Source organism: Anneissia japonica, unplaced genomic scaffold (assembly GCF_011630105.1).
Source record: "Anneissia japonica isolate Jap-2015-1 unplaced genomic scaffold, ASM1163010v1 scaffold284860_len1800451_cov186, whole genome shotgun sequence".
In the NCBI taxonomy this organism is placed as follows: Eukaryota; Metazoa; Echinodermata; class Crinoidea; order Comatulida; family Comatulidae; genus Anneissia; species Anneissia japonica.
In genome coordinates, this window is record NW_022706010.1 from 1,439,980 (window position 1) to 1,450,669 (window position 10,690).

At 35.6% G+C, this 10,690-nt stretch overlaps 1 protein-coding gene across 1 annotated transcript in view; it reads right to left on the reverse strand.

Moving 5' to 3' along the window:
• Nucleotides 1-10,690, reverse strand: part of LOC117105958 (telomere-associated protein RIF1-like) — a 53,549-nt gene that overhangs the window by 4,183 nt on the left and 38,676 nt on the right. Inside the window, exons 19-25 of the mRNA XM_033247263.1 lie at nucleotides 6,958-7,112; nucleotides 6,612-6,860; nucleotides 5,898-6,003; nucleotides 5,451-5,690; nucleotides 4,235-4,413; nucleotides 770-4,106; nucleotides 277-450 (exon numbers count right to left, since the gene is read on the reverse strand). Of these exons, the coding sequence (XP_033103154.1) occupies nucleotides 277-450; nucleotides 770-4,106; nucleotides 4,235-4,413; nucleotides 5,451-5,690; nucleotides 5,898-6,003; nucleotides 6,612-6,860; nucleotides 6,958-7,112 (4,440 nt within the window). The remainder of the gene's footprint in view (nucleotides 1-276; nucleotides 451-769; nucleotides 4,107-4,234; nucleotides 4,414-5,450; nucleotides 5,691-5,897; nucleotides 6,004-6,611; nucleotides 6,861-6,957; nucleotides 7,113-10,690) is intronic.

The following is a 10,690-nucleotide window of genomic DNA, read 5'->3' on the forward strand; positions in this document are numbered from 1 at the left end:
CTTACCATGACTATTCCAGACCAAGCCAAATGTTCGCTGACAGCGATTTGTGCGTAACTCGTGGCATTTTTTTGAGATATCGTGCGAACAGAAAATGGGAGAAAGAAAGAAGAATAAGAAAAAAAAGATTCCGTACAATAACAATAGGTGATCCGCTAGTGTAGCGGATCACCAAATATTACTGTACTAATAATACACAAAATGTATGTAGGCATTGGTGTACTCAGGAGTAGTAAAAGTTGTTATGTACTACCAATAAGATAAACTGAAACTTACTCTAGAATTGACATTGACTACTTTTGAAGGGGTTGTTGTTACAAGTGGTGACATTGGAAGCTGTGGCCGGTTCATTTCCAAACACCTGTTCACATTTTTACCTCCGTCACTGGTTGGAGACAAACATTTAGCGTTTAGTTGCTCAATCGGTTCAGCAAAACTTACTCGTCTGGTCTGCCATTATAAAAACATGAGGTTATTATTGAATTAATAATGAAATATAGGATTATGTCCATTCACTATCATCAGGCAGACAACAAAGAATTAAATCTAGGCCTATAGTACCTAATAAAAAATATACATAAGTATGTTCTTGACCAATTTTCAATTGTCACTTGGGCTTGGGAAATGTAACCATTTCTTTTTGGCCTAATACCAACATCAAAATTTGATTCAGAGCAAGTTTATTGCCCATTCTTTATGGGCAACTCAAGTGCTGCTCAGTCAAAAGCAAAGATCTGAAGACAATGCGTATGATTAATACATTACTTACTTTTGGTGAAGGAGAGTTACTTGATCCAGGTTGATGTTTAAGGATCCCTGCACTAGGAGACACATGTGGTGAGAATACTCCCGGTATTGAGTGGTCTGGCAGTCCATCGTCAGTAGATTTCCTACTTGATTGGCCAGGAGGGGAGTTGTATTGACTGAACTTCATTGGAATCACTGGAGAGGTTGCAAGATTCTCAACTGCTGTTGAAATTGATTTGGCCAGGTTTGAACTCATGGTAGTTGCCACTTTGGCAGACTCTTTCATTTCAGACAGTCTTTGTTTCAAGATGTCAATACGAGATGCTTTCTCAGACACTTCTGATTTGGTAGGACTTTGACTGCTGTGTATGATATCCTCAGGATCATCTGCATCTTCAAAAATTCTTTTAAGATCATCATTTGCTGCCATATCATCATCCTGACTCCTAACATCATCAGAGGCAGTGGCATCAACAGCCGATGTCTGATTTGAACTGGTAAATTCTTTCTCAACAGAAATGGTGCCTGTTTTGAACTCTTTCACATCATCTTTTGCCTTTTCAACTACTGCTTCAATGAGTTCATTTTCTAAAACTCCTTTCCTTTGTTTTTGACCAATGACCTTGCTTGTCTGCTCCTTTTCTATGTCAATTTGCTTCTTGATAATTATCTCTTCTATCTGTTCTGTCTTGCTATTTTTTGTAATATCATTGTTTTCATCAATTTTTTCCGAGATATGTGGTGGAAAAACATTTTCTGGCGTCTTGGTTTTTCTCTCTTCATTAATTTCTTTATCACCAACTAAGTCAATATCTTCACACTTTTGTTTCAAACTATCAAAATTGCCTGAAATGTTCTCTTTTAGAGCCATAGTGTCTGTATCGTCAGAGAGTTTAATATCCACTTCAGATACTTTCTCTTTTTCCACATAGTTTGCAGTGTCCTTTGGCACAATTTCTTCACGGCACTCACTGATAACTCCTAAAGTTTTCTCATCATTTTTAAAACTTGAATCCTCCATGTTAAACATTTTGTACTCTTGAGAATTTAGTGGTTCACTCGACATGCCTTCAAAAAATGACGGCTTTGTCTTTGAAGAAAATTTAGGAGTGGAACATCTCCGCTTCACTGGTGTAATTCTACGACTCTTGATTGATTCTCCAGATTTAGATCGCAATCTGGAGGCTACTGGAACCGTTTCTGATCGCAAACGGCGTGGGAAAACTATAGGCCTTCCAGGTTTAGATGTTTTTCCAGGAGTAGATTTCAATTGAGTTCTTTTAGCTGGAGACTTTATTGCACGCTGTAAAGCTTTCTTGGAGAAAACTGATTCTGGGCTTTTTTTTTTGGCAAAAGATGATTTCAACATTGACAATTTTTTATCTTGTGTTTGTTTTGTATTTTCTTTAAGCTGTGATAAAGGTAGTTCATCTTCAGATTCACTTCCATCTGGTTCCTTAGAATGATTATCAGGATTCTGGGACAACCTCTCTTTTCCTGTACCACCTTTAGTCTTTTTAACTTTAGTCATGAAGGTTATCTCATCATCAGTTGAATCCTGGCTATTCCCATCCAAATAACATTCCTTTATTTCAGCAAGTGTTAAATCATCCTCACTTTCAAATCCTAATTGTTTGTCAGAATTAATGTCAAAATCTTTCTGAGCAACATCAATTTCAACAAATTTCTGCTTTCCATATGTTTTTATTACTTTTGTCTTTTTAGCTACAGGCTTGGCATCTGTTTTGACTTCTTCAGTGACATGTTTTTGATTAATGCCTATATCTTGTGTTCCACCCATTCCTTCAAACATATCTTCACAAGAGTTAAATGAAATATTGTCCACATCAAGCTCACCAACAAATGATTTTTCAGCAATATTGTGATTGGTAGGTGTACTCGAATCTGTTTCCTCTGCTACAGATTTTTCAGAACCACCAAACTTTTTCCTTCTTTTGCTTTCTCTTTTATCTGTTTGGATCAGGCTGTTATCATTTTTACTCTCTCCATTATGTTCCTCAGATTCAGCATCGATTAATGCATGGCTGTCATTGTTTTCATTTTTCCTTTTCCTTCCTCTTTTTCCTTTATTTTTGATAGGTTCATTCTCATCGCATTTAGCAGACAGTATATTATCTCCTGTCTTTTGTCTCTGAGGTTCTTGTGAGTCAAGTGATTTTACTTCATTTTCATCAATGGGCTCCAAAGATTTAATTTTATTTTTTAAATTTCTTGCACTTCTTTTCACTGGAGTGTCATTCTTCACTTTATTAGATGTCCTTTTGGATTTCTTTGCCTTAACAGTTTCTTTAGTATTTGTGTTCTGTGAAGATATTTGAGAAGCATTTAGTTCACCACCTTCTTCATTTTCCGAGTCATCATTCAATGGTCTAATATCATCAAATTCAAATTTCTCAGCTAATCTCGCAAGGTCATCCTGAGTACAATTCAATCGATTACGGATGTCTTTCTCACCGTCACCTATACTTGCTGATCTCTGCACTTTACAAGGACTATGGCGTATAGTGTCTTCTGATTTTGATCTTTGTAATGATTGCTTCTTTAATTCTTTTTCTGGTTGACTTCCATAAACATTGGGACTACTGGTGATATCTAGAGATCTAAATGCTTTAGAATTTTGAGGGCTCAATCTTTCTACATTTTCTTCAGTCAGGCGCATAAGTTTTAAAACGGGTGTGGATATAAGCTTTTTGATGACTGGAGATTCTTTAATTGAATCCTGACTAGAAGATTTTTTCTCTGGGGTTAGGTGACTAAATTGGACAGTAATTGGGGCAGTGTCCTGTGTGATGATTAAACTGTCCTGTGTCTCTGCAATAGACACAATTGGCGCAATGTTGAATTCCTCTACATTAGTACTGCTTGATTCTTTTTTTAATTTTTTATCTTCTACACCTGCACATAATTCACTATTGATTTCTGAATCTACAACCTCAGAGATTGTACTTCGTACTATATTTGTACAAGTATTTTCTGTTTTGTCCTGGTTGCTTTCTGAAGGTGCACAATTTTTATTATGTTTCTTAGCCGATGTATTTACTTCTGTTTTATCAGCTATTGTGCAATTACTGGCAGATTCTCCATTATGTAAAGATGCAGATGCATCAATTGCATCTGCAAAACTAAGTTTTTTCTTTCTGTGTTCTTCATCTTTGGTAACACCATTCATGCCTGTATTTCTCCAAAAGAAATCAGGTCCAACAGCTTCTTCCAGTAAAGGACAATCAGTATATCGAGTTGTTAGATGGTCAGCATCACAGACTTTGCTGGTTGGTGAGGAACTTCCATTCTTTGGACCATCACATTTAATTGATTCTTTCTCTACAATATAGTTGATGCTATGAAGAAGAGTTTCCAATCATTAAACACAAATATACGCATGTTTAAAGGAAAATAAATATACAGAAAAAAAAAAAAAAAAAAAACCAATTAAAGGAAAAAAACCAATTAAAGAAAACAACCATACCATGTATTCATAGAGTTATCTTGAGTTTGGCTGAACATATTTGAAAATAGTTGAGTGTCCTGAGATTGGTCTAAATCATTGTACATAGTTGGTACCACGCCTCTTTCTCTCATCACTTCTTTCTGGTGTTCTGTCAATATTAGTTTTTTCTTTGGAGAAGCAGCGATTTTAACAAATGTCTTAAAATAATAAAAAAAAAGACAAATAGTCTTACATAGAACATGCATAGCGCCTTTAACACCTTGGTCTTTCAGTACTAGTGAATTAAATGCAATATGATCTAACTGCTTAAATGTTCTCCATTTACAATTTATGTATATTACTTACCAATTTACTATCCTCGTCAATGTTAAGACGTCTACATGTTCCTTTAGTGGCAGACAAGGTTTTGGGCGATGGTGATCCAAAATGTGCAGGAGATTTACGTCTGGGTGATGATAAATTTACAAGTTTTTCAGTTTCTGTTGGTCGTCGCAAAAAGCTTCCATGCATCTTATGCGGTGATGGAGATCCAAACGGTCGGACAATTGGTGCTGGTTCCACAAAACTCTGTGTATTGCTTTCCATCTATAATACAAATAGATTTACATTCTGGCATAAAATTATCACATTGTTGCTAGTATTAAATTACTATTATTATACAATCAATATACTAACTTAAATTGGGTTGACTTTATAGTAATGGCGATATTCTCATACCCATTTCACACTAGCAGAAAATATTACAACTTTTAACAACTATTAATAAGTTGTAACAAGTTTGATATTCCGAGATTTTTGGTTCGTTTCACACATGCACTTTCAAACCATGAGAAATCTCGGGAAAACTCGGAAGAATAATGACTAGGCCTAGATCTGTGTGCAGAACTAAGGAGATTGATTGTTAATCTTTATAGCCTGGTTCATGTCGAAGTTACGTTCAATGCCAAGTTAGAGCCACATAAACAGCCAGCCAGCTTTGACGCCGTCGACGTCACACAGTGGAAAGGCTTGTTTCATAAAACGTCTACTGTATTTCACGAACCTCTAGTACCAAGGGGTATTGGTAAAAAAACTGACAAATTCGTAAACTACTGTAGATCAGGTGTCAGAGTTTCCACTACCTAGCCTAGCTATCCTCTGCCATTGATATATATAGGTGACCAGTATGAACCAACCGACAGTGCTGCAGGTGGTCTATCTGTCTCTTATACACATCTAGATGTGTATAAGAGACAGATTTACTATCCTCGTCAATGTTAAGACGTCTACATGTTCCTTTAGTGGCAGACAAGGTTTTGGGCGATGGTGATCCAAAATGTGCAGGAGATTTACGTCTGGGTGATGATAAATTTACAAGTTTTTCAGTTTCTGTTGGCCGTCGCAAAAAGCTTCCATGCATCTTATGCGGTGATGGAGATCCAAACGGTCGGACAATTGGTGCTGGTTCCACAAAACTCTGTGTATTGCTTTCCATCTATTATATAAATAGATTTACATTCTGGCATAAAATTATCACATTGTTGCTAGTATTAAATTACTTTTATTATACAATCAATATACTAACTTAAATTGGGTTGACTTCATGGTAATGGCGATATTCTTATAAAGCGCATAATACAAAATCGTCTCTAAACACTAAGAAATCAAAATTGAAATGAAGTTCAGAATTAAAATTACCCACCTCAGTTAGTTGACTGATGGGAGTTTCTTCAACAACATCAAAGTGTGTATCTGACCAGCTTGGTAGTAACAGTGGTGTTTCTTTCTTTACCTTATTCAACACAGGCCTAGCATAGATTAAGAATTGGTAATTTTGTCAATATTAAAGCAATAATAATAATAATAATAATAATAATAATAATAATAATAATAAGTAATAACTGTATAAAATAAAATTGACTTACAATCTTATAATAATAATATGCAGGTTTTTATATAGTCTGAGAGTGCTTTTCCACATTTTTACCCCAGTCATTGGAACGATGCCTATGGGGGAATTCCATAGTTTGCTGCATGAAATATATATAAGCGCATTTTGTACTCGAACTTCCTGGGTGGAGAGAAGCAATGCAGATAAAGTGCATTGCTCAGGGACACAAGCGAAATGCACAGAGAGGGATTGAAGCCCCCACCTCGAGCTTGGGAAAGCAAACTGTTCCCGCTGCGCCAAACCACTTCCACATGCTGAAAACAACCTCAATGCATTTAACAATTTTGGATATCTAGTACATGTAACAATTTAATTGAAGTATTAATCCAAGATAAATGACTTTGCATTATGTGCTACATACATAAGACATTTCCCACCTTTTATTATCAAGTAAAATTCAGGTTACATATACCAATTATAGTGATGCCCTATTAACTATCAGATATAAATAAGCAAATATCTTACTTTATTGAATCTGGATAGTCAAGTTGTTTTGCCTTCCCAAATGTAGCGTTCCAGAAGAGAACAGATTGGCTTTTAAAGCTGCCTTTTGGATGACTGATAGTCTTTTCTAAAATCGGTGACAAAATCATGAGTAGTTTGTTATCATACGGACCCTTGATCCTATTTTGCACGATGGTCAAAAGGTCAGCCAATAACTTTTTAAGTTTTTCATCTAAGGTTGATACATGTGACGGGTTGGGTACAAATTTTCTGAAGAAAAATAGATAAAATTATGTATTAAAATAGACATGAATATTTAACTCTTCAAAGATACATTGAAAAAAGTTATACTTTTTCTGTATCTTACCTTAATGACACATCATAGAAAGCAGCTACAGGTTTCACAACTTTGTCCAGCAGTGAGATCAGGTGTTTTTGCATAGTCAGGTGACTAACAAGTTTTGATACAACTTCAAGCAAATTGTCAATGGCTGGCATGAAGTGGGCTTCCATTGTGGACACCTAACAAACACAATCATTTTATATGTTCATAATTTTATGGACACTGAGAGTTGGGTAGATAGATGTGGTGATATAGATTGGTAGTGGTAGTATTTGTAGCAGTAGTAAATATAATAGTAGTAACCCAGTAGTAGAAGTAGCAGGTAAAACACTAGTTAAAAGTAGCAGTAGCAGCAGCAGCAGCAGTTATATAGTACACTATAAACATAATTGCTTATTATTAGTGGTGGGCTATAAAAGGGTGATACAGTAGAACCCCTCATTTACGTACGGCACAGGCCCAGAGCCGTTCGTAAATGCGGGTATTCGTAAAATCGGGGTTTGACCCAAATTCCTATATATTTGCACTGGTACTACTTACACTGGCATAAACTAGGCCTAGGCCAGGCCTACAGTATCAGCTTCTAAGCATTTCGATCCCACTCTAGGCCCTACACAAATTTGTTTTTATCGGACATTTTTACCTTCTTAAATACATAGATTGTGGATTTTACTCCAACACAACTTCCATAGATACTTGTTTATTATATATATTGATCATTCGATAAAACAATCAAGCAGTATGTTGAATTTTAAAGCTGAAAACGATGTTTGAAAGAGAAGTAAAATTTGTCGCTTGCACATGTGTGAAGCCATAAAAAACACTGACTTTGAAGAGGCCCATTTGAGGGCCTCTTTCACTAGAGAATTACATAGTACTGTATAGTATGGTGTGTTGTGTTGTATGCATGCTAATAACAGTTACAATTCGAGCGGATTTTTTTTTTTTTTTAATCTTTCGCTTAAATTTTTATCACGTCATCACCTTTATTTTATGTTCGTAAAATGAGGGTTTCTACTGTATTTCAAATACCAAATGTACTGGTCTTAAATGAAGAAGCAGAATGGGGGGAAAAAGGTCATGACATTTTTTATATGAAGTCATATTTTGGTAATATTTAGTGTTTATATATGTTTTTGAGGCCAAGGAATTGATTAGTGGTGTCAGAATTAGCTTAAAAATGAATTATAGTGGTCAAATTTCAATTTTTTTAAATTTCTTTAGGTGATACGGTAAGAGTATAAGATACAGTAAACACTGTAGGATAAAAAATATGTAGTGTATCATGTAATATTTTTTCTATCATTAATCACTGAAGCATTGGCAATGACCTCAACTTGCTTAATTAAATTTACAAAGCACTTTAATAAGCATTATAGGCTTACATGTATCTTACTTTTGATGACTGATAATGTATACAATATCTCTACACAGACATGCTATACTGTGTAACCATAGTGTTGCAACACATAGAAAGTTTTCACTAATTTCAGGGGCAATTGCTTATCTACAGGCTATCAACTCAATTATAAATTACCAAATACTGCACAACTTGCTCGCTAAGATCCCAGGATTTAACAACTTTTTTGTACAATTTTGTGTAGATTTGTAGAATGCGAGTATCATTGCTAAATAGTGATAGCCAATCTGTGTGCAGAACTAAGGAGATTGATTGTTAATCTTTATAGCCTGGTTCATGTCGAAGTTACGTTCAATGCCAAGTTAGAGCCACATAAACAGCCAGCCAGCTTTGACGCCGTCGACGTCACACAGTGGAAAGGCTTGTTTCATAAAACGTCTACTGTATTTCACGAACCTCTAGTACCAAGGGGTATTGGTAAAAAAACTGACAAATTCGTAAACTACTGTAGATCAGGTGTCAGAGTTTCCACTACCTAGCCTAGCTATCCTCTGCCATTGATATATATAGGTGACCAGTATGAACCAACCGACAGTGCTGCAGGTGGTCTATCGCAATAATAGTAGACTACTAGGCCCTAACTAAATTTACCTTCAATAAAAACCAAATCATTTTAATCACTAGCATTATCCCATTCAACAAAATATTGTTTTAATTCTCATTAAAGTGTCTGTATATACCGTATGGAGTATAAGCCGCACCTGCGTTTAAGCCCCCCCCCCAATTAGGATGCGAAATTCACGATTTTTTGTGTCATCTGTGTATAAGCTGCATCTATTTTTAAGCTCCAAACCGTTCCCATAATTTTAAGTTTTTAATTATTTTGAAACACGACATTATTTACAAATGTTCACATGAAGAAATTTCATCTTTTTCGGCCGATTATTAAACAACAAACAACTGGAAATGCGTGTAAACTTCTGCCTACCGCAATGAAACAACATATTCTTGCTCTAGCAGGGATGTCACCAGCTTTTTGGAGTGACGGTCGGCGACCATTCCACATTTTCACGTGCATGTCACTGATTCATGTGCACTCATTTATTTATTTTTTGTCCATTTACACACATTATATATCAATTATAATTAAAAGTGAAAAACTTAAAATACAAAATGAAAACAAAGTAAAGAAATAAAACTTAAATCAGGTTCCGTAAATTTTTAATAATCTTCCTGCCCTGGACCATGCTCTCATAATAAAACACTTGAATGGTCACGATTTCAACTTTAACCTTTGAATGTCATGCCAGACGACGACGTTCGCTATGACTCAACTGGGCCTAGGCCTAGGCTGTTAGCGATGAATAGCAGGGCAGTGCAGTATTTTGTTACAATTAACGTAACCAATGAAACATTTGTTGTATTCTTCTTGTCTTTATCAATTTAGCTTGCCTATTGTGTCTAGGGAAACTAATTATTTTGTTACAATTTGTAAACTGTTGAAATAATAGTGGTGGTCGGGAGCCTGTAAATCCTGGTCGGAAATGTTGAGTGCTGGACGGGCCCGTCCACCGCCAATCAGCGTGGTGACATCCCTGCTCTAGGGAAATCCCCATTTCTTGCTAGACGGTCATGCTACGTTAAATTTTCAACATCAGTTTAGTTTAAGTATAATAAAATCCAATAAAATAAAATAATTATTTAGTATTATCTATTTTAAACAATCATTCTATCATTATGGTGACTAATAAGTCGGTATTAAGCTAAAAATATTGGTACCTCTAGGCCTAAGTCATTACTACTCACAGCCCACTGAGTCACTGTGCGAAGCATGCACCATCACGCACCATGTTTTATAAGCAAAAACAGAACTGAAGAAATATCGTGTGATACAAAGTTTACGCATGTGCAGATGACGTATGCCTTTCTACAATTAAATTCCAGTAAAATAATTATTACTTCAACTTCAAGAAAACTTGTATTTTTATAGCATAAATGAATTTCACAAGTTTTTATTCTAAAATTATAGCTGTATCATTCTCTCTATAACGGTACAAGCCACTGGGAACCAGACGTCGAACAGCAAGTTTGTTTTGTTGCGACATCGTAAATGAACCTGGTCACGTGACCTCGAGGACCGAACTGCTGAAAAGTAGTTTAGTAGTTTTTGAGCCAAGCAGTTTCGAACAGAAACAGCGTGTTTCAAAATTGTTTATGAATGAACGTAATTATGAAAATAATTATTTAGACAACTCAAACCATTGCTTGAATGTCGTAGAAAACGTAGTAGAAATCCTAGTACAGCACTGTAGTGAGTATAATTACAAATACTAGGACTACAAACCGGTCTTAACCTAGGCTAATTAATTGGGCTACCAAGGGCCTAACCTAGACAGA